Source organism: Petromyzon marinus, unplaced genomic scaffold, assembly GCF_048934315.1.
Source record: "Petromyzon marinus isolate PM22_M1 ecotype Great Lakes invasive population unplaced genomic scaffold, UKy_Petmar_22M1.pri1.0 PM_G_Scaffold_4, whole genome shotgun sequence".
Lineage (NCBI taxonomy): Eukaryota > Metazoa > Chordata > Hyperoartia > Petromyzontiformes > Petromyzontidae > Petromyzon > Petromyzon marinus.
Genome location: NW_027422983.1, coordinates 6,511,662 through 6,536,805, shown reverse-complemented (window position 1 = coordinate 6,536,805; position 25,144 = coordinate 6,511,662). Strand labels below are relative to the sequence as shown.

Genomic DNA, 25,144 nt, shown 5'->3' with positions numbered 1-25,144 from the left:
AAGCAGCTTGGTGAGAAGGTGACAACAGTTGGTGTGATTATTCGCAAATGGAAGAAACACAAAAGATCTGTCAATCTCCCTCGGCCTGGGGCTCCATGCAAGATCTCACCTCGTGGAGTTGCAATGATCATGAGAACGGTGAGGAATCATCCCAGAACTACACAGGAGGATATTGTCAATGATCTCAAGGCAGCTGGGACCATAGTCACTAAGAAAACAATTGGTAACACACTATGTCGTGAAGGACTGAAATCCTGCAGCACCCGCAAGGTCCCCCTGCTCAAGAAAGTTTGCCAATGAACATCTGAATCATTCAGAGGACAACTGGGTGAAAGTGTTGTGGTCAGATGAGACCAAAATGGAGCTCTTTGGCATCAACTCAACTCGCCGTGTTTGGAGGAGGAGGAATGCTGCCTATGACCCCAAGAACACCATCCCCACCGTCAAACATGGAGGTGGAAACATGCTTTGGGGGTGTTTTTCTGCTAAGGGGACAGGACAACTTCACCACATCAAAGGAACGATGGACGGGGCCATGTACCGTCAAATCTTGGGTGAGAACCTCGTTCCCTCAGCCAGAGCATTGAAAATGGGTCGTGGATTGGTATTCCAGCATGACAATGACCCAAAACACACGGCCAAGGCAACAAAGGAGTGGCTCAAGAAGAAGCACATTAAGGTCCTGGAGTGGCCTAGCCAGTCTCCAGACCTTAATCCCATAGGAAATCTGTGGAGGGAGCTGAAGGTTCAAGTTTCCAAACGTCAGCCTCGAAACCTTAATGACTTGGAGAAGATCTGCAAAGAGGAGTGGGACAAAATCCCTCCTGAGATGTGTGCAAACGTGGTGGCCAACTACAAGAAACGTCTGACCTCTGTGATTGCCAACAAGGGTTTTGCCACCAAGTACTAAATCATGTTTTGCAGAGGGGTCAAATACTTATTTCCCTCATTAAAATACAAATCAATTTATAACATTTTTGACGTGCGTTTTTCGGAGTTTTTTGTTATTCTGTCTCTCACTGTTCAAATAAACCTACCATTAAAATTATAGACTGATCATTTCTTTGTTAGTGGGCAAAGGTACAAAATCAGCAGGGGATCAAATACTTTTTTCCCTCACTGTACATCTGTTGAACGTGAATAACCAGTGACATCTACATCTGTAGAACATGTAAAACCAGTGGCATCTACATATATAGAAAATGAAGAACCAGTGGCATCTACATTTGCAGAACATGAAGAACCATTGGTATCTACATCTGCAGAACGTGAAGAACCATTGGAATCTACATCTGCTGAACGTTAAGAACCAGTGGCATCCACATCAGTAGAACGTGAATAACCAGTGGCATCTACAGCTGCAGAACAGGAAAAACCATTGGCATCTACATCTGCAGAACGTGAAGAACCAGTGGCATCTACATATGAGGAACGTGAACCAGTGGCATCTACATCTGCAGAACGTGATGAACCAGTGGCATCTACATCTGCAGAACGTGAAGAACCAGTGGCATCTACAGCTGCAGAACATGTAGGATCAGTGGCATCTACATCTGCAGAACGTGAAGAACCAGTGGCATCTACATCTGTAGACTATGAAGAAGCAGTGGCATCCACATCAGTAGAACGTGAATAAGCAGTGGCATCTACAGCTGCAGAATATGAAAAACTAGTGGCATCTACATCTGCAGAACATGTAGAACCAGTGGCATCTACATCTGCAGAACGTGAAGAACCAGTGACATCTACATCTGCAGAATGTGAAGAATCAGTGGCATCTACATCTGTAGAATATAAAGAACCAGTGGCATCTACATCTGCAAAACGTGAAGAACCAGTGTCATCTACATCTGCAGAACATTAAGAACCAGTGGCATCTACATCTGCAGAACGTGAAGAACCAGTGTCATCTACATCTGCAGAACATGAAGAACCAGTGGCATCTACATCTGCAGAACGTGAAGAACCATTGGAATCTACATCTGCTGAACGTTAAGAACCAGTGGCATCCACATCAGTAGAACGTGAATAACCAGTGGCATCTACAGCTGCAGAACAGGAAAAACCATTGGCATCTACATCTGCAGAACGTGAAGAACCAGTGGCATCTACATATGAGGAACGTGAACCAGTGGCATCTACATCTGCAGAACGTGATGAACCAGTGGCATCTACATCTGCAGAACGTGAAGAACCAGTGGCATCTACAGCTGCAGAACATGTAGGATCAGTGGCATCTACATCTGCAGAACGTGAAGAACCAGTGGCATCTACATCTGTAGACTATGAAGAAGCAGTGGCATCTACATCTGCAGAACGTGAAGAACCAGTGGCATCTACATCTGCAGAACGTGAAGAACCAGTGGCATCTACATCTGCAGAACGTGAAGAACCAGTGGCATCTACATCTGCAGAACATGAAGAACCAGTGGCATCTACATCTGCAGAACATGTAGAACCAGTGGCATCTACATCTGCAGAACGTGAAGAACCAGTGGCATCTACATCTGCAGAATGTGAAGAACCAGTGGCATCTACATCTGTAGAATATAAAGAACCAGTGGCATCTACATCTGCAAAACGTGAAGAACCAGTGTCATCTACATCTGCAGAACATGAAGAATCAGTGGCATCTACATCTGCAGAACGTGAAGAACCAGTGTCATCTACATCTGCAGAACATGAAGAACCAGTGGCATCTACATCTGCAGAACGTGAAGAACCAGTGGCATCTACATCTATAGAATATGAAGAACCAGTGGCATCTACATCTGCAGAACGTGAAGAACCATTGGCATCTACATCTGCCGAACATAAAGAACCAGTGGCATCCACATCAGTAGAACGTGAATAAGCAGTGGCATCTACAGCTGCAGAATATGAAAAACTAGTGGCATCTACATCTGCAGAACATGTAGAACCAGTGGCATCTACATCTGCAGAACGTGAAGAACCAGTGGCATCTACATCTGTAGAATATAAAGAACCAGTGGCATCTACATCTGTAGAATATAAAGAACCAGTGGCATCTACATCTGCAAAACGTGAAGAACCAGTGTCATCTACATCTGCAGAACATTAAGAACCAGTGGCATCTACATCTGCAGAACGTGAAGAACCAGTGTCATCTACATCTGCAGAACATGAAGAACCAGTGGCATCTACATCTGCAGAACGTGAAGAACCAGTGGCATCTACATCTGTAGACTATGAAGAAGCAGTGGCATCCACATCAGTAGAACGTGAATAAGCAGTGGCATCTACAGCTGCAGAATATGAAAAACTAGTGGCATCTACATCTGCAGAACATGTAGAACCAGTGGCATCTACATCTGCAGAACGTGAAGAACCAGTGACATCTACATCTGCAGAATGTGAAGAATCAGTGGCATCTACATCTGTAGAATATAAAGAACCAGTGGCATCTACATCTGCAAAACGTGAAGAACCAGTGTCATCTACATCTGCAGAACATTAAGAACCAGTGGCATCTACATCTGCAGAACGTGAAGAACCAGTGTCATCTACATCTGCAGAACATGAAGAACCAGTGGCATCTACATCTGCAGAACGTGAAGAACCATTGGAATCTACATCTGCTGAACGTTAAGAACCAGTGGCATCCACATCAGTAGAACGTGAATAACCAGTGGCATCTACAGCTGCAGAACAGGAAAAACCATTGGCATCTACATCTGCAGAACGTGAAGAACCAGTGGCATCTACATATGAGGAACGTGAACCAGTGGCATCTACATCTGCAGAACGTGATGAACCAGTGGCATCTACATCTGCAGAACGTGAAGAACCAGTGGCATCTACAGCTGCAGAACATGTAGGATCAGTGGCATCTACATCTGCAGAACGTGAAGAACCAGTGGCATCTACATCTGTAGACTATGAAGAAGCAGTGGCATCTACATCTGCAGAACGTGAAGAACCAGTGGCATCTACATCTGCAGAACGTGAAGAACCAGTGGCATCTACATCTGCAGAACGTGAAGAACCAGTGGCATCTACATCTGCAGAACATGAAGAACCAGTGGCATCTACATCTGCAGAACATGTAGAACCAGTGGCATCTACATCTGCAGAACGTGAAGAACCAGTGGCATCTACATCTGCAGAATGTGAAGAACCAGTGGCATCTACATCTGTAGAATATAAAGAACCAGTGGCATCTACATCTGCAAAACGTGAAGAACCAGTGTCATCTACATCTGCAGAACATGAAGAATCAGTGGCATCTACATCTGCAGAACGTGAAGAACCAGTGTCATCTACATCTGCAGAACATGAAGAACCAGTGGCATCTACATCTGCAGAACGTGAAGAACCAGTGGCATCTACATCTATAGAATATGAAGAACCAGTGGCATCTACATCTGCAGAACGTGAAGAACCATTGGCATCTACATCTGCCGAACATAAAGAACCAGTGGCATCCACATCAGTAGAACGTGAATAAGCAGTGGCATCTACAGCTGCAGAATATGAAAAACTAGTGGCATCTACATCTGCAGAACATGTAGAACCAGTGGCATCTACATCTGCAGAACGTGAAGAACCAGTGACATCTACATCTGCAGAATGTGAAGAATCAGTGGCATCTACATCTGTAGAATATAAAGAACCAGTGGCATCTACATCTGCAAAACGTGAAGAACCAGTGTCATCTACATCTGCAGAACATTAAGAACCAGTGGCATCTACATCTGCAGAACGTGAAGAACCAGTGTCATCTACATCTGCAGAACATGAAGAACCAGTGGCATCTACATCTGCAGAACGTGAAGAACCAGTGGCATCTACATCTATAGAATATGAAGAACCAGTGGCATCTACATCTGCAGAACGTGAAGAACCATTGGCATCTACATCTGCCGAACGTAAAGAACCAGTGGCATCCACATCAGTAGAACGTGAATAAGCAGTGGCATCTACAGCTGCAGAACATGAAAAACCAGTGGCATCTACATCTGCAGAACGTGATGAACCAGTGGCATCTACATCTGTAGAACACGAAGACCAGTGGCATCTACATCTACAAAACGTGAAGATCCAGTGGCATCTACATCTGTAGAACGTGAAGAATCAGTGGCATCTACATCTACAGAACATGTAGAACCAGTGGGATCTACATCTACAGAAAATGTAGAACGAGTGGCATCTAATCTGTAGAACGTGAAGAACCAGTGGCATCTACATCTACAGAACATGAAGAACCAGTGGCATGTACATCTGCAGAACGTGAAGAACCAGTGGCATCTACATCTGCAGAACGTGAAGAACCATTGGTATCTACATCTGCAGAACGTGAAGAACCAGTGGCATCTACATCTGCAGAACGTGAAGAAACAGTGGCATCTACATCTCTAGAACGTGAAGAACCAGTAGCATCTACATCTGCAGAACGTGAAGAACCAATGGCATCTACATCTGCAGAACATGAAGAACCAGTGGCATCTACATCTGTAGAACATGAAGAACCAGTGGCATCTACATCTGCAGAACGTGAAGAATCAGTGGCATCTACATCTGCAGAACGTGAAGAACCAGTGGCATCTACATCTGCAGAACGTGAAGAACCAGTGGCATCTACATCTTTAGAATATGAAGAACCATTGGCATCTACATCTGCAGAACACGAAGAACCAGTGGCATCTACATCTGCAGAACGTTAAGAACCAGTGGTATCTACATCTGCAGAACGTGAAGAACCAGTGGCATCTACATCTGCAGAACGTGAAGAACCATTGGCATCTACATCTGCCGAACATAAAGAACCAGTGGCATCCACATCAGTAGAACGTGAATAAGCAGTGGCATCTACAGCTGCAGAATATGAAAAACTAGTGGCATCTACATCTGCAGAACATGTAGAACCAGTGGCATCTACATCTGCAGAACGTGAAGAACCAGTGACATCTACATCTGCAGAATGTGAAGAATCAGTGGCATCTACATCTGTAGAATATAAAGAACCAGTGGCATCTACATCTGCAAAACGTGAAGAACCAGTGTCATCTACATCTGCAGAACATTAAGAACCAGTGGCATCTACATCTGCAGAACGTGAAGAACCAGTGTCATCTACATCTGCAGAACATGAAGAACCAGTGGCATCTACATCTGCAGAACGTGAAGAACCAGTGGCATCTACATCTATAGAATATGAAGAACCAGTGGCATCTACATCTGCAGAACGTGAAGAACCATTGGCATCTACATCTGCCGAACGTAAAGAACCAGTGGCATCCACATCAGTAGAACGTGAATAAGCAGTGGCATCTACAGCTGCAGAACATGAAAAACCAGTGGCATCTACATCTGCAGAACGTGATGAACCAGTGGCATCTACATCTGTAGAACACGAAGACCAGTGGCATCTACATCTACAAAACGTGAAGATCCAGTGGCATCTACATCTGTAGAACGTGAAGAATCAGTGGCATCTACATCTACAGAACATGTAGAACCAGTGGGATCTACATCTACAGAAAATGTAGAACGAGTGGCATCTAATCTGTAGAACGTGAAGAACCAGTGGCATCTACATCTACAGAACATGAAGAACCAGTGGCATGTACATCTGCAGAACGTGAAGAACCAGTGGCATCTACATCTGCAGAACGTGAAGAACCATTGGCATCTACATCTGCAGAACGTGAAGAACCAGTGGCATCTACATCTGCAGAACGTGAAGAAACAGTGGCATCTACATCTCTAGAACGTGAAGAACCAGTAGCATCTACATCTGCAGAACGTGAAGAACCAATGGCATCTACATCTGCAGAACATGAAGAACCAGTGGCATCTACATCTGTAGAACATGAAGAACCAGTGGCATCTACATCTGCAGAACGTGAAGAATCAGTGGCATCTACATCTGCAGAACGTGAAGAACCAGTGGCATCTACATCTGCAGAACGTGAAGAACCAGTGGCATCTACATCTTTAGAATATGAAGAACCATTGGCATCTACATCTGCAGAACACGAAGAACCAGTGGCATCTACATCTGCAGAACGTTAAGAACCAGTGGTATCTACATCTGCAGAACGTGAAGAACCAGTGGCATCTACATCTGCAGAACGTGAAGAAACAGTGGCATCTACATCTCTAGAACGTGAAGAACCAGTAGCATCTACATCTGCAGAACGTGAAGAACCAATGGCATCTACATCTGCAGAACATGAAGATCCAGTGGCATCTACATCTGTAGAACATGAAGAACCAGTGGCATCTACATCTGCAGAACGTGAAGAACCAGTAGCATCTACATCTGCAGAACGTGAAGAACCAATGGCATCTACATCTGCAGAACATGAAGAACCAGTGGCATCTACATCTGTAGAACATGAAGAACCAGTGGCATCTACATCTGCAGAACGTGAAGAATCAGTGGCATCTACATCTGCAGAGCGTGAAGAACCAGTGGCATCTACATCTGCAGAACGTGAAGAACCAGTGGCATCTACATCTTTAGAATATGAAGAACCATTGGCATCTACATCTGCAGAACACGAAGAACCAGTGGCATCTACATCTGCAGAACGTTAAGAACCAGTGGTATCTACATCTGCAGAACGTGAAGAACCAGTGGCATCTACATCTGCAGAACGTGAAGAAACAGTGGCATCTACATCTCTAGAACGTGAAGAACCAGTAGCATCTACATCTGCAGAACGTGAAGAACCAATGGCATCTACATCTGCAGAACATGAAGATCCAGTGGCATCTACATCTGTAGAACATGAAGAACCAGTGGCATCTACATCTGCAGAACGTGAAGAATCAGTGGCATCTACATCTGCAGAACGTGAAGAACCAGTGGCATCTACATCTGCAGAACGTGAAGAACCAGTGGCATCTACATCTTTAGAATATGAAGAACCATTGGCATCTACATCTGTAGAATATGAAGAACCATTCGCATCTACATCTGCAGAACACGAAGAACCAGTGGCATCTACATCTGCAGAACGTTAAGAACCAGTGGTATCTACATCTGCAGAACGTGAAGAAACAGTGGCATCTACATCTCTAGAACGTGAAGAACCAGTAGCATCTACATCTGCAGAACGTGAAGAACCAATGGCATCTACATCTGCAGAACATGAAGATCCAGTGGCATCTACATCTGTAGAACATGAAGAACCAGTGGCATCTACATCTGCAGAACGTGAAGAACCAGTAGCATCTACATCTGCAGAACGTGAAGAACCAATGGCATCTACATCTGCAGAACATGAAGAACCAGTGGCATCTACATCTGTAGAACATGAAGAACCAGTGGCATCTACATCTGCAGAACGTGAAGAATCAGTGGCATCTACATCTGCAGAACGTGAAGAACCAGTGGCATCTACATCTGCAGAACGTGAAGAACCAGTGGCATCTACATCTTTAGAATATGAAGAACCATTGGCATCTACATCTGCAGAACACGAAGAACCAGTGGCATCTACATCTGCAGAACGTTAAGAACCAGTGGTATCTACATCTGCAGAACGTGAAGAACCAGTGGCATCTACATCTGCAGAACGTGAAGAAACAGTGGCATCTACATCTCTAGAACGTGAAGAACCAGTAGCATCTACATCTGCAGAACGTGAAGAACCAATGGCATCTACATCTGCAGAACATGAAGATCCAGTGGCATCTACATCTGTAGAACATGAAGAACCAGTGGCATCTACATCTGCAGAACGTGAAGAATCAGTGGCATCTACATCTGCAGAACGTGAAGAACCAGTGGCATCTACATCTGCAGAACGTGAAGAACCAGTGGCATCTACATCTTTAGAATATGAAGAACCATTGGCATCTACATATGTAGAATATGAAGAACCATTCGCATCTACATCTGCAGAACACGAAGAACCAGTGGCATCTACATCTGCAGAACGTTAAGAACCAGTGGTATCTACATCTGCAGAACGCGAAGAACCAATGGCATCTACATCTGCAGAACGTGAAGAACCAGTGACATCTACATCTTTAGAATATGAAGAACCATTGGCATCTACATATGTAGAATATGAAGAACCTTTCGCATCTACATCTGCAGAACACGAAGAACCAGTGGCATCTACATCTGCAGAACGTTAATAACCAGTGGTATCTACATCTGCAGAACGCGAAGAACCAATGACATCTTCATCTGCAGAATGTGAACAACCAGTGGCATGAGACCTCCTTTGCCAGTAGCAAGATATAGGAATAGGTTTTACCCTTTTAACTGGCACAAAAACTGACACCTTTATTCAAGGCATCATGTTTCCTACAACCAGTGGCATCTACATCTGCAGAACGTGAAGAACCAGTGACATCTACAGCTGCATAACGTGAACAACCAGTGGCATCTACATCTACGAACACAGACCCTCTGGAACCTAACTCGTTCGTAAGTAGAGGTAAGTCCCTGTATAGTGTAGTGTGTATAGTCGTGTAGTGTGAATAGTAGTGTTTATAATATTGTAATATGTATAGTAATGTGTATATAGTAGTGTAGTGTAAATAGTAATGTATATAGTAGCGTCGTGTGTATAGTAGTATAGTGTCTATGGTAGTGTAGTGTGTATAGTAGTGTATATAGTATTGTAATATGTATAGTAGTGTTGTATATAGTAGTGTAGTGTGTATCGTAGTGTAGTGTATATAGTAATGTAGTATATAGTAGCGTAGTGTGTATAGTAGTGTCATGTATAGTAGTACTGTGATGAAATTAAATATGTTCTTCACGTTCTGCAGATGTAGATGCCACTGGTTCTTCACGTTCCGCAGATGTAGATGTACATGCCGTACAAATCTAGAGGAGTAAAGTTGGATAAATCGACTTACGAACACAGATCTCTGGAACCTGACTCATTCGTAAGTAGAGGTAGTCCCCGGTATATATATAAATGCAAAAAAAATATTTAATTTCATCACTTAAAAAGCTGGACATCCGTGACGCGCGAAGCACTTTGCGGCCCTTTGGATTCCTCCCGCCGCGGCTTAAAGATTCCGATTCCCCGACCCCGTCGTTGGCGCGACGTTGCTACCGCTGAGCGACGTGGCCACCCGTGCCACACACGCTGCACTCCCGTCCTGTTTGCGTGTCGCTGCCTCGTCGCCGTAGTTGTTGTGGCGTGGTAACGGTTCGGCGCTTCGCTGCACTAGCGACCCGGCGAGCCGGGGTTTTGATTCCTGCTCACGGCCACCAACGCCACCGGGTGACGATTGTCTGAACCGGTCAACGGGCATCCCCTAGGTCGATTCAGCCTCAAATGAGTACCTGGTGCGGCGGTATGTAGTGAACGTTGCTGCCGGGGAGACTAAGGCGTGGTGGTGTGAGCCATCCACCCTCTGCTGTGTCGTGCCGCCCTTCATGGGTGCTGCTACTCGCCACTACCAGCACTCGCCCCTAAGTCTGCCACAGGCGACACGGCGGGGGATATTTGTCTCTGTTGTAACGTTCTTACCCCATGGCCCCTACTACTGGACATCTGTGATGCACTAAGAGCTTCACAGCTCTTCGGCTTCCCCCTTCCGCTGCTGAAGTATGGATATTCTGATGCTGAATTGGCGAGGACAATTCACAATTGATTCAGTTGATTCCACCACCCACCCTCACCACCCTCCCCCACCATCCACCTCGCCTCACCCCTCTCCCTATCACCAACCTCCCCCACCACCCCTTCCCAACCTCCGCACCCCGCGTCCCCCCCCCATCTTGCTCGTCGTCGGCCACTGACAAACTCGACGGGCGACCGAGACTCTCGCCCCTGCGCTCTAAACCAAATCTCCCGCGTGATTTTTTTTTTTACGATGTCCCGGACGGGAAGAGATTTTAACGGTCTAAACCCCTGACGGAGCGCAGCTCAGCTTGCCCGGCTGGAGGAGGCATTCGTGGACGAGCCCTACCCGGACCTACATCGACAGCTCATGCTCGCTCTTGCCACCAACATCTCGGTGTGGAAGGTCAAGGTAAGTCCCCCCCCCCACCAACCACGTGGTGGTAACCTCAACGCTAGGGTGGGAGGAGCAGAAGTAGTCGTTGGCTTTAGTGACCGATCTTACTGGAGACGGTGGTCATGTCTGGTTGCTAGACCATCGCACACACAGACACACGTAGACACACACAGACACACGTAGACAAACACGTAGACACAGACACGTAGACACACAGACACACGAAGACACACGTAGACACACACAAAGATCCCCCATATAGCCTTAACAGACTGTAGGGGCAAGTGCTGTTAGCGAGCACCTATGAAGGCCGGAACAGTACACGAGGGGGTGGGTGGCCAGCACCACGCCTGACCGCCTTTGTCTCCCTAGTGGCGATGTTTACACACCGCTCCAGGTACTCATTTGAGGCTGAGTCGACCTAGGGGAGGCCCGGGACCGGTTCAGATAATCGTCACTGGTGTTGGGAATCGAACCCGGGTCGCCAGGTTCATAGCGCAGCGCGCTAACCGCTACACTACAGACACAGACACACGTAGACACACACACACAGACACATACAGACACACACAGACACACGTAGACACACAGACATATGTAGACACACAGACACACAGACACACGTAGACACACGTAGACACACAGACACAGACAGACACACGCAGACACACACAGACACGTAGACACACACAGACACACGTAGACACAGACACACGGAGACACGTAGACACACAAACACACAGACACACGTAGACAGACACACGTAGACACGGAGACACGTAGACACACACAGACACGTAGACACACGGAGACACACGTAGACACACAGACACAGACACACGCAGACACACACAGACACACGTAGACACACACAGACACCACGCACACCGCTGGATGATTTTGTTATTGCGGTTCTCGTCAAGAATTGGTTCCAAAACCGACGAGCCAAGTGGCGACGGCTGGAGCAGGAAGCGGCGTGGACGACGCACGTCACCGAAGCCAGGAACGCTGTCGCCACGGACGCCATCACCCCCGCCACGGCCACCAGCGTCACCGTCGCCACGGCCACCACCACCACCGTCACCACCGCCACGGCCGCAATGAACCGGTAATTGGCATCGGCTCGCTCTGCGGGTCTGCGGAGAGCGGTGAGCGTCGAGCGGTGAATGGTGAGCGTCCACAGAGCGTCCAAGCGAGGCGTCATCCATCCCACGTCAATGAACGGACAAGTTCAGCCTTGCAGCTCTTGACTCGCCTCACACTCATGGGACCCACGGTGGCTATGAGATGTTGACTACCTCGCCTGGTGTACAGGAGGTCGTGGGTTTGATACCAACCCTGATGATGCCTGCTGCTGTATATTTAGAGTCTGCGTCTGTCATCATCACGGTGGCTATGAGATGTTGACTACCTCGCCTGGTGTACAGGAGGTCGTGGGTTTGATACCAACCCTGATGATGCCTGCTGCTGTATATTTAGAGTCTGCGTCTGTCATCATCACGGTGGCTATGAGATGTTGACTACCTCGCCTGGTGTACAGGAGGTCGTGGGTTTAATACCAATCCTGACGATGTCTGCTGCTATATATTTGGAGTCGGCGTCTGTCATCATCATCACGGTGGCTATGAGATGTTGACTACCTCGCCTGGTGTACAGGAGGTCGTGGGTTTGATACCAATCCTGACGATGCCTGCTGCTGTATATTTAGAGTCTGCGTCTGTCATCATCATCACGGTGGCTATGAGATGTTGACTACCTCGCCTGGTGTACAGGAGGTCGTGGGTTTGATACCAATCCTGACGATGCCTGCTGCTGTATATTTAGAGTCTGCGTCTGTCATCATCATCATCATCACGGTGGCTATGATATGTTGACTACCTCGCTTGGTCTACAGGAGGTCGTGGGTTTGATACCAACCCTGACGATGCCTGCTGCTGTATATTTAGAGTCTGCGTCTGTCATCATCACGGTGGCTATGAGATGTTGACTACCTCGCCTGGTGTACAGGAGGTCGTGGGTTTGATACCAATCCTGACGATGTCTGCTGCTGTATATTTAGAGTCTGCGTCTGTCATCATCATCACGGTGGCTATGAGATGTTGACTACCTCGCCTGGTGTACAGGAGGTCGTGGGTTTGATACCAACCCTGACGATGTCTGCTGCTGCATATTTGGAGTCTGCGTGTCTCATCACGGTGGTTATGAGATATTGACTACCTCACTTGGTCTACAGGAGGTTGCATAGATAATCCCCATGGTCGCGTGGAGTCTGTATCTCCATGAGTCTCTATGTATCTCTATGAGTCTCTATGTATCTCTATGAGTCTCTATGTATCTCCATGAGTCTCTAGGTATCTCTATGAGTCTCTATAGTACATAGAGATGCATAGAGACTCATAGAGACACATAGACTCATGGAGATACATAGAGACGCATAGAGACACATAGACTCATAGATATACTTACAGACTCATGGAGATACATAGAGACGCATAGAGATACATACTCATAGCGATACATGGAGACTCGTAGAGATACATAGAGACTTAGAGATACAGAGAGACTCATAGAGATACATAGAGACTCGTAGAGATACATAGAGACTCAGAGATACAGAGAGACTCAGAGATACAGAGAGACTCATAGAGATACATAGAGACGCATAGAGACTCATAGAGATACATAGAGACTCGTAGAGATACATCGAGACGCATAGAGATAGATAGAGACTCATAGAGATACATCGAGATGCATAGAGATACATAGAGATGCAGAGAGACTCGTAAAGATACATAGAGACTCAGATACAGAGAGACTCATAGAGATACATAGAGACTCATAGAGATACAGAGAGACTCATAGAGATACATAGAGATATAGAGAGACTCATAGAGATACAAAGAGACTCATAGAGATACATAGAGACTCATAGAGATACATAGAGACGCATAGAGACTCACGGAGACTCATAGAGGTGCGTGTAGTGCCGTCGTTAGAGCAGCGGCCAAACCTCCGCCTCCACATTTACAGGCAGCGGCAGCAGCAGCAGCAGGTGAAACGCGAGATCCACACGCGCTCCTCCAACCCCCACGTGGGAGCCAGCACCGCCAAGGTGACCGGCGTACAGACACCAGAACCTCCATCCGCTCCACCTGCATCTACTCCACCTGCATCTACTCCACCTCTATCTACTCCACCTGCATCCACTCCACCTGCATCTACTGCACCTGCATCTACTCCACCTGCATCTACTCCACCTCCTGCACCTCCATCTACTCCACCTCCATCTACTCCACCTCCATCCGCTCCACCTGCATCTACTCCACCTGCATCTACTCCACCTCCATCCGCTCCACCTCCATCTACTCCACCTCCATCTACTCCACCTCCATCCACTCCACCTCCATCCGCTCCACCTGCATCTACTCCACCTGCATCTACTCCACCTGCATCTACTCCATCTACTCCACCTCCATCTACTCCACCTCCATCCACTCCACCTCCATCTACTCCACCTCCATCTACACGTAGACACACAGACACACGGAGACACACGTAGACACACACAAACACAGACACACAGACACACGTAGACACACACAGACACACACAGACACACAGACACACGTAGACACACACAGACATGTAGACACACAGACACACACAGACACGTAGACACACGTAGACAACAACAACCGCCATTCTCCACTAAGTGCCGGTGACGTCACCACGATGCTTGTGCACCCTGAGGCCATGTGAAGTGTCGAACGCCCGCTGGCAGGAGGTCACGGGGCAGACCCAGGTGCCACGGGTCGACTGACTGAGATGACTGGCTGATGCACCACCTGTGCCCCCTACTGTGCCAACCTGCTGTGCTTTAGCCACCCGGCACTCCGCTCGTTGTTGTGAGCGTCGCTCCTCCGCCCTCCGTTGTTGTTGGAGGGCGACTACCTCCAACTGCCCAGTAGCGTCCTTCACGCGCCTCCTCCACAGAGGCCGATCTTGACACCGCTGGTACCAGTCATCGGCAAGTCCACTCAGTTCCACGTCCTCCTGTACCACATCACTCCATCTCTTCTCTAGCCCGTGCCGCACCCGCTTAGCCCCCTCAATCCGGCCGAACAAAAGCTGTTTCGGCATGCGGTGGCTGGGCATGCGGGCTACATGACCCAGCCATTGCAGCCTTGCCCGCCGGAGGAGCTCACCGATGGGACCTTGCCCAGATCTTTCAAGGATTTGTGAGCTCCTCACACAATCCAGTCTGGTTAAACCCAGGATGGATCGTAGGCAGGCCAGCCTAAATGTTTTTAACCGGCGAAGATGTTCCATTAGGGGGGTCCATGTTTCGCAAGCGTAGAGAAGGGAGGGAATGACCGTGGCCGAGAAGACCTGAAGCTTAGTGCGGAGCGACAGACCAGGTAGCTTCCACACAGCGTTACGCAACCGATGAAAAGATATTGCCGCTCGACTGATTCGGAGTGAGACCTCTGCTGTTAACCTTGAGCCGGTCATAAGCACACTGCCCAGGTATGGGAAACTCTCCACTCTCTCCACAACTGCCCCATCACCGATTGGGAGTTGTGGGGGTGGAGTGTCCGATGGTACAAAATACCCAGGCAGGTGCTTAGTTTTGGTGGGGCTGATGGTAAGGCCCCACCTCTTAGTGGCACGCTCCAGTCTCAGCAGCAGCGTCTCCAACTCCTCATCTGAATGAGCAGCTATTACCAAATCATCAGCATACATAACGTGGTTGAGCAATAGGGAGCCATCCCTTGACCGCACCCGGGCATCGATCAGCCTCCCATTATATCTGTACCATATGGAGATTCCCCCGGTACAGCTATTGAAGGCTTCACGAACTACGTGGTCAAAATAGATGTTAAACAATGTGGGAGCCAGAGGACATCCCTGTCGCACCCCAAGGTGTACAGGGAATGGCTCTGACTCCCGGCCACATAGTTTTACCCGGGCCCGCTCACCATCATGAAGGTCCTTAATGATCGTGAGCAGAGGGTCAGGTACTCCAAAAGCACGAAGAACAACCCAGAGCCCAGGCCTACTGATGGTATCATAGGCCTTGACCAGGTCAATAAAGCAGAGATGTAGGTCTTGTTGGAATTCCCTACACCTCTGCTGTAGCAGACGGACAGAAAATATGGCATCTGTGCAGGACCACCCTTTCCTGAAACCGCATTGGGGCTCCGCAAGCCTCTCCTCAGCGTAACTGGCAAGGCGATGCTGAATAATCCTTGCCAGGACCTTTCCCGGCACACTGAGGAGTGAGATGCCCCTGTAGTTACAGTCTGTGCGGTCCCCCCTTCTTAAAAAGGGGGACCACCAGGGCATCCTTCCAATCCTGTGGAACCCATCCAGTGGTCCAGACCGTTGTTATGATGTCATATAGGGCAGTCTGTGCACAAACGCCACCCTCCCTCAGCATTTCGCTTGGGAGATCATCTCTGCCCACTGCCTTTCCTGGTCTCAGACTCCGGATTGCCTTCAGTACTTCCTCAACAGATGGCACCTCAGCCAGCCACTCACAGGGGGTGACTTCTTCCAATATTTGAGGCACCGCAGCCTCAGCAGGGTCATCCTCACTTTGTGCCACAATGTTTTCCTGGCTGAGGGATTTTCCGTCTCCCAGGACCTCACAGAAATGCTCAGCAAATCTGCAAACCTGTTCCTGGGGGTCGGAGATTGGATCACCGTTTTTTCCCCTAATGATGGTAATAGGTGTGGCGCTGCAGGTTACTTTTTTGATGGAGTTAAATAGAGATTTGTGATCACGGGCCACTGAGGCAGACTCCATCTCCTCAGCAACCCGCAACCACCACCCATCCTTGCAGCGCCTCACGGCTCTCCGAACCTCCGAGCGAAGGCTGCGGTAAGCCTCCTCATTCTCTGACGTGGGATTCTGTAGCCGATGACAGTGGGCCTGTCGCTTTTTCTCAACCATCCTGAACACCTCCTCTGTCAGCCAGGGTCTCTGGGGAGGTCTGGACCGCATACCCAAAGCAGCCATTGCAGCTGCATGAGTCACACTCCTAAACCTCGCCCATTTACCCTCGACATCAGGAGGAGTCGGGGACGATGTCAATCCCAGCCGCAAGCGATGATGAAATTCTCGCTTGCAACTTTCATCAGATAACTGAGACCAGGCCACATTAGGTTGGAATGTGGTCCTGGGTGTACACCCACCACCGGAGTGGAAGAATGGCAGGCGCATCTTACAGATGACTAGTCGATGGTCAGAGGGCAGATCAGCTCCACGGTAGGTCCTGGTGTCAAGGACATGGGCTCGCATCCGCTGGTCCGTCACTATGTAGTCCAGCAGATGTTCTTGCTTGGACCCGGCATGCATCCATGATGTTGTGTGGATGCGCCGATGCCGGAACAGCGTGTTGGTAATTACAAGTCCATGGGCTGCACAAAAATCTAGCAGCCTCCTACCGTTGTTATTGAGCTGATCTGGCCCATGCCTTCCAATCACTCCAGACCAGGTGCCAGTATCATGACCAACTCGGGCATTGAAGTCACCCAGCATGATGACTCTATCCCGAGGGGCCACTTTAGCCAGCACCTGTGACAGGTCATTTAAGGCATCTGACTCATCGGCTTTGTCTGCATCCCTCCACGGATGTTCATCTTCGGTGGGGGCATAAGTAACCACGACCACCATTCCTCACCTCCGGTTGATGGGAAGGCGAGCCCAAAGTAGCCTGGGGCTTACAGCTTCCCACACCTCACCGCCACGCTCCCACGCCCCCTTCATTCTTTTGTTCAAAAGAAGAGCCACTCCCTGTTGGTTGGCAGTCTCCTGCCCCGAGTAGAGGACTGTCCACCCCTCATGGTGGCAGGAGCCAGAGCCAGTCCACCGGACCTCCTGAATGCCACATAGATCCAGGCGGTACCGGTCCAGCTCCCGACAGAGGAGTGGCAGCCTCTCCTCCGCAGTGAGCATTCGAACATTCCACGTGGCCACCCGTAGTGGCTTTTCGTTGTTTCTGGAGGAGCCCCGAGGGTAGATATTCAATCTCCTGGCTCCGCCAATTGGGGTTTGGTCAGGAGACGTCATAGACGCCTGGCCCCCCGGGGCGTCCGGCACAAGCTTATTAGTTACATATTTCAGTTTAACTCGTGGTTTAGTGGTAATTAATTGAAGGTGGAGGGGTTACCAGCCCCTCGCACCCATCCAGAGCCCCCGTTTAGCCCCTGTGGTGGACACATATGCCATGAGGGGAGGAGCCAATCAAAATTGGACCTCCCCCCACAGCACTGTCCACGACAGAGTTGCCCGTCCGGCACCGCGAGGAGGTAAGGGGTTGTTTTGCCGGACACACGTAGACACACAGACACAGACAGACACACGCAGACACACACAGACACACGTAGACACACACAGACACACGTAGACACACACACACACACGTAGACAGACACACGTAGACACACACAGACACCACGCACACCGCTGGATGATTTTGTTATTGCGGTCCTCGTCAAGGGTTGGTTCCAAAATCGACGAGCCAAGTGGCGACGGCTGGAGCAGGAAGCGGCGTGGACGACGCACGTCACCGAAGCCAGGAACGCCGTCGCCACGGACGCCATCACCCCTGCCACGGCCACCGGCGTCACCGTCGCCACGGCCACCACCACCACCGTCACCACCGCCACGGCCGCAATGAACCGGTAATTGGCATCGACTCGCTCTGCGAGTCTGCGGAGAGCGGTGAGCGTCGAGCGGTGAATGGTGAGCGTCCACAGAGCGTCCAAGCGAGGCGTCATCCATCCCACGTCGATGAACGGACAAGTTCAGCCTTGCAGCTCTTGACTCGCCTCACACTCATGGGACCCACGGTGGCTATGAGATGTTGACTACCTCGCCTGGTGTACAGGAGGTCGTGGGTTTGATACCAATCCTGATGATGCCTGCTGCTGTATATTTAGAGTCTGCGTCTGTCATCATCATCACGGTGGCTATGAGATGTTGACTACCTCGCCTGGTGTACAGGAGGTCGTGGGTTTGATACCAATCCTGACGATGTCTGCTGCTGCATATTTGGAGTCTACGTGTCTCATCACGGTGGCTATGAGATGTTGACTACCTCACTTGGTCTACAGGAGGTTGCATAGATAATCCCCGTGGTCGTGTGGAGTCTCTGTATCTCCATGAGTCTCTATGTATCTCCATGAGTCTCTATGTATCTCCATGAGTCTCTAGGTATCTCTGAGTCTCTATGGTACATAGAGATGCATAGAGACTCATAGAGACACATAGACTCATGGAGATACATAGAGACACATAGACTCATAGATATACTTACAGACTCATGGAGATACATAGAGACGCATAGAGATACATACTCATAGAGATACATAGAGACTCATAGAGATACATAGAGACTCAGAGATAGAGAGACTAATAGAGTTACATAGAGACTCGTAGAGATACATAGAGACTCAGAGATACAGAGAGACTCAGAGATACAGAGAGACTCATACAGATACATAGAGATACATAGAGACGCATAGAGACTCGTAGAGATACATAGAGATTCGTAGAGATACATCGAGACGCATAGAGATACATAGAGACTCATAGAGATACATAAGAGACACATAGAGATGCATAGAGATACAGAGAGACTCATAGAGATACGTACTCGTAAAGATACATAGAGACTCAGAGATACATCGAGACTCAGTAATACATAGAGACTCAGAGATACAGAGAGACTCATAGAGATACATAGAGACTCATAGAGATACATAGAGACGCATAGAGACTCATGGAGACTCATAGAGGTGCGTGTAGTGCCGTCGTTAGAGCAGCGGCCAAACCTCCGCCTCCACATTTACAGGCAGCGGCAGCAGCAGCAGCAGGAGACGCGCGAGATCCACACGCGCTCTGCCAACCCCCACGTGGGAGCCAGCACCGCCAAGGTGACCGGCGTACAGACACCAGAACCTCCATCCGCTCCACCTCCATCCGCTCCACCTCCATCTACTCCACTTGCATCTACTCCACCTCCATCTACTCCACCTGCATCAACTCCACCTGCACCTACTCCACCTCCATCTACTCCACCTGCATCTACTCCACCTGCATCTACTCCACCTCCTGCACCTCCATCTACTCCACCTCCATCCACTCCACCTGCATCTACTCCACCTGCATCTACTCCACCTCCATCTACTCCACCTCCATCCACTCCACCTCCATCTACTCCACCTGCATCTACTCCACCTCCATCTACTCCACCTCCATCCACTCCACCTCCATCTACTCCACCTCCATTAACTCCACCTCCATCTACTCCACCTCCATCCGCTCCACCTGCATCTACTCCACTTCCATCTACTCCACCTCCATCCACTCCACCTCCATCTACTCCACCTGCATCTACTCCACCTCCATCTACTCCACCTCCATCCACTCCACCTCCATCTACTCCACCTGCATCTACTCCACCTCCATCTACTCCACCTGCATCCACTCCACCTCCATCTACTCCACCTGCATCTACTCCACCTCCATCTACTCCACCTCCATCTACTCCACCTCCATCCACTCCACCTCCATCTACTCCACCTCCATCTACTCCACCTCCATCTACTCCACCTCCTGCACCTCCATCTACTCCACCTCGATCTACTCCACCTCCTGCACCTCCATCTACTCCACCTCCATCTACTCCACCTCCATCCACTCCACCTCCATCCACTCCACCTCCATCTACTCCACCTCCATCTACTGCACCTCCATCTACTCCACCTCCATCTACTCCACCTCCATCTACTCCACCTGAATCTACTCCACCTGCATCTACTCCATCTACTCCACCTCCATCTACTCCACCTGCATCTACTCCACCTCCTGCACCTCTATCGACTCCACCTCCATCCACTCCACCTCCATCTACTCCACCTCCATCCACTCCACCTCCATCCACTCCACCTCCTGCACCTCCATCCACTCTACCTCCATCTACTCCACCTCCATCCACCCCACCTCCTGCACCTCCATCTACTCCACCTCGTCCAACCCCCATCACCTGCACCACCACCCCCACCCTCCTCCTTCCCCATTCTCCTCCCCCCTCCTGCACCGTTCCTGCACCACGGCATCAATTCAAAGGTCGAAGTTCATCCGTCGCTGTAACAGTGACGGGGATTATCTGAACGGCACCCGGGCCTCCCCTAGGTCGACCCGGCCTCAAGCGAGCGGGGGGGGGAGCTCCTGGTGGTTACCCGCCGGTTGGCCCCGCCGCCCGGCCACCCCCCGCCAGCATCCCGCCGGTTGCGGAGCTCTCAAGCGCCGCCGCTCGCACCGTCGGTGCCCACGCATCCCTGGTGGCGGTGGCGGCGGCGACGGTGACGACGGTGTTGGTGATTGTGGCGACGGTGACGACGGTGTTGGTGATTGTGGCGACGGGGACGACCACGGCCGCCGCCGCCGCTGCTGCTGCTTCTACGAGCCGTCCTGAAATAGGCCCTCGTCTGTAACGACGTCGCCGCACTCGACCGCTCCTTAAACATCGCCGCACAAGTGAACCGCTCGGCACAGCTCGGTGGTGGTGGTTGTTATGGTGGTAGTGGTTATGGTGGTGGTGATGGTGGTGGTTATGGTGGTGGTGGTTATGGTGGTGGTTATGATGGTGGTGGTTATGGTGGTGATGGTGGTGGTTATGGTGGTGGTTATGATGGTGGTGGTTATGGTGGTGGTTATGATGGTGGTGGTTATGGTGGTGGTGGTTATGATGGTGGTTATGGTGGTGGTGGTTATGATGGTGGTGGTGGTTATGGTGGTGGTGGTGGTTATGATGGTGGTGATGGTGGTGGTTATGGTGGTGGTTATGATGGTGGTGGTTATGGTGGTGGTTATGATGGTGGTGGTGGTTATGGTGGTGGTTATGGTGGTGGTGGTTATGATGGTGGTGGTGGTCATGATGGTGGTTATGATGGTGGTTATGGTGATGTTGGTGGTTATAGTGATGGTGGTTATGATGGTAGTTATGGTGGTGGTTATGGTGGTGGTTATGATGGTGGTGGTGGTTATGGTGGTGGTCATGATGGTGGTGGTGGTTATGATGGTGGTGTTGGTTATGGTGATGGTGGTGGTTATGGTGGTGGTGGTTATGATGGTGGTGGTTATGATGGTGGTGGTGGTTATGATGGTGGTGGTGGTTATGATGGTGGTCATGATGGTGGTGGTGGTTATGGTGGTGGTTATGGTGGTGGTGGTTATGATGGTGGTGGTTATGATGGTGGTGGTTATGGTGGTGGTGGTTATGATGGTGGTGGTGGTCATGATGGTGGTGGTGGTTATGATGGTGGTGGTGGTTATGATTGTGGTGGTGGTCATGATGGTGGTGGTGGTTATGATGGTGGTGGTGGTTATGGTGGTGGTTATGGTGGTGGTTATGATGGTGGTCATGATGGTGGTGGTGGTTATGATGGTGGTGTTGGTTATGGTGATGGTGGTGGTTATGGTGGTGGTGGTTATGATGGTGGTGGTTATGATGGTTGTGGTGGTTATGATGGTGGTGGTGGTTATGATGGTGGTGGTGGTCATGATGGTGGTGGTGGTCATGATGGTGGTGGTGGTTATGATGGTGGTGGTTATGATGGTGGTGGTTATGGTGGTGGTGGTTATGATGGTGGTGGTGGTCATGATGGTGGTGGTGGTTATGATGGTGGTGGTGGTTATGATTGTGGTGGTGGTCATGATGGTGGTGGTGGTTATGATGGTGATGGTGGTTATGATGGTGGTGGTGGTTATGGTGGTGGTTATGGTGGTGGTGGTTATGATGGTGGTGGTTATGATGGTGGTGGTTATGATGGTGGTGGTGGTTATCATGGTGGTGAGAGTTATGGTGGTGGTTATGATGGTGGTGGTGGTTATGATGGTGGTGGTTATGGTGGTGGTGGTTATGATGGTGGTGGTGGTTATGGTGGTGGTGGTCATGATGGTGGTGGTGGTTATGATGGTGGTGGTGGTTATGGTGGTGGTGATTATGATGGTGGTGGTGGTTATGATGGTGGTGGTGGTTATGATGGTGGTGGTGGTCATGATGGTGGTGGTGGTTATGATGGTGGTGGTGGGTATGATGGTGGTGGTTATGATGGTGGTGGTTATGGTGGTTATGATGATGGTGGTGGTGGTTATGATGGTGGTGGTTATGATGGTGGTGGTGGTTATGATGGTGGTGGTCATGATGGTGGTGGTGGTTATGATGGTGGTGGTTATCATGTGAGTTGTATTAGCACTCCACTGAGATTGACGTTCCACAGTGATTTATAATAAAGGCTGTTACGAGTTCTACCCGCCTCGTGATTTACAATTCCATTTACGTATGAAGAAGGTGCGCAGATCCGGACAGTAATTACAACGTTTATTTTTTATTAAACTCATGATATTTAATTAAAAAATTAAGTGAGGTAAACTACCTTAGCCCTCAGGTCTAAATGCGTAAAAAGAGAAGCGTGTGTATTCCTGTAATATGAGCACCGTATTTTCCCGCATATAACCCGCAGACGCATACAGACCCCGTGTCAGCATGCGAGCTCGCATGCTGACAAGGGGTGTGGCCGACTCAAGCTACATAGAGCGACATTAACCTGGGGCTGCTGCTGCTACTGCTGATAGCGGGTGGTGGTGGCTGCTGATAGTGGGTGGTGGTGGCTGCTGCTACTGCTGATAGCGGGTGGTGGAGGTGGCTGCTGCTGCTAGCGGGTGGTGGTGGTGGTGGTGGCTGCTGCTGATAATAGGTGGTGGTGGTGGTGAGGGCTGCTACTACTGATAGTGGGTGGTTGTGGTGGTGGCTGCTGCTAGCGGGTGGTGGTGGTGGTGGTGAGGGCTGCTGCTAGCGGGTGGTGGTGGTGAAGGCTGCTGATAGCAGGTGATGGTGGTGGTGAGGGCTGCTGCTAGTGGGTGGTGGTGGTGAAGGCTGCTGATAGCGGGTGATGGTGGTGGTGGTGAGGGCTGCTGATAGCGGGTGGTGGTGAGGGCTGCTGATAGCGGGTGATGGTGGTGGTGGTGAAGGCTGCTGATAGCGGGTGGTGGTGGTGGTGGTGAGGGCTGCTGATAGCGGGTGGTGGTGGTGGCTACTGCTGATAGTGGGTGGTGGTGGTGGTGAGGGCTGCTACTGCTGATAGTGGGTGGTGGTGGCTGCTGCTGCTAGTGGGTGGTGGTGGTGGTGAGGGCTGCTGCTAGTGGGTGGTGGTGGTGGTGGCTGCTGCTGATAGCGGGTGGTGGTGGTGGCTGCTGCTGATAGCGGGTGGTGGTGGTGGCTGCTGCTGATAGCGGGTGGTGGTGGTGGCTGCTACTGATAGCATTGGGTGGAGCGGAGGGGTCACGGGGTCAGGGGGTCACGGGGTCACAGGAGGAGTCGGGGAACAGCGCCGGGGCTGGAGGTGGCTGCGGGGCTCCTCGTGGCCGGCCGTGATTGGCTGATCCCACGCTGGCCACGAGGAGGCAGCACGGGGCAGCAGTCGGCTGTGGAGGGAGCCCCGCGGGAAGTTGCTTGGGACCCCGTGGGAACTTGCTTGGGGCCCCGTGGGAAGTTGCTTGGAACCCCTGGGAACTTGCTTGGGACCCCGTGGGAACTTGCTTGGGACCCCGTGGGAACTTGCTTGGGACCCCGTGGGAACTTTCTTGGAACCCCGTGGGAACTTTCTTGGAACCCCGTGGGAACTTTCTTGGAACCCCGTGGGAAGTTGCTTGGAACCCCGTGGGAAGTTGCTTGGAACCCCGTGGGAAGTTGCTTGGAACCCCGTGGGAAGTTGCTTGGGAACCCCTGGGAAGTTGCTTGGAACCCCGTGGGAACTTGCTTGGAACCCCGTGGAGTGTGCCGTGACCACCAGGCTAGCTACACTAGTTACCACGTGACTAGTATATCTAGCCAGGTGGTGACCACCAGGCTAGTTACACTAGTTACCACGTGACTGGTGTAGCTAGCCAGGTGGTGACCACCAGGCTCACTACACTAGTTACCACGTGACTGGTGTAGTTAGCCAGGTGGTGACCACCAGGCTGACTACACTAGGCACCACGTGACTGGTGTAGCTAGCCAGGTGGTGACCACACAGAGCGCGTGTGTGTGTGTGTGCGTGCGAGTATGTACGTTTGCCTGTGTGCGTGCGTGCGAGTCTGTGCGTGTGCGAGTATATAGGGCCACCGCAC

General features: G+C 50.2%; 1 protein-coding gene across 1 annotated transcript in view; it reads left to right on the top strand.

Moving 5' to 3' along the window:
* Positions 1-21,637, top strand: part of LOC142916609 (uncharacterized) — a 30,110-nt gene extending 8,473 nt beyond the window's left edge. The window contains exons 3-8 of the mRNA XM_076061755.1: positions 10,868-10,974; positions 11,883-12,067; positions 13,990-14,071; positions 18,464-18,648; positions 19,821-19,902; positions 21,164-21,637. Coding sequence (XP_075917870.1) covers positions 10,868-10,974; positions 11,883-12,067; positions 13,990-14,071; positions 18,464-18,648; positions 19,821-19,902; positions 21,164-21,337 — 815 coding nt within the window. The 3' untranslated portion in view covers positions 21,338-21,637. The remainder of the gene's footprint in view (positions 1-10,867; positions 10,975-11,882; positions 12,068-13,989; positions 14,072-18,463; positions 18,649-19,820; positions 19,903-21,163) is intronic.
* The last annotated feature ends 3,507 nt before the right edge of the window (positions 21,638-25,144 follow it).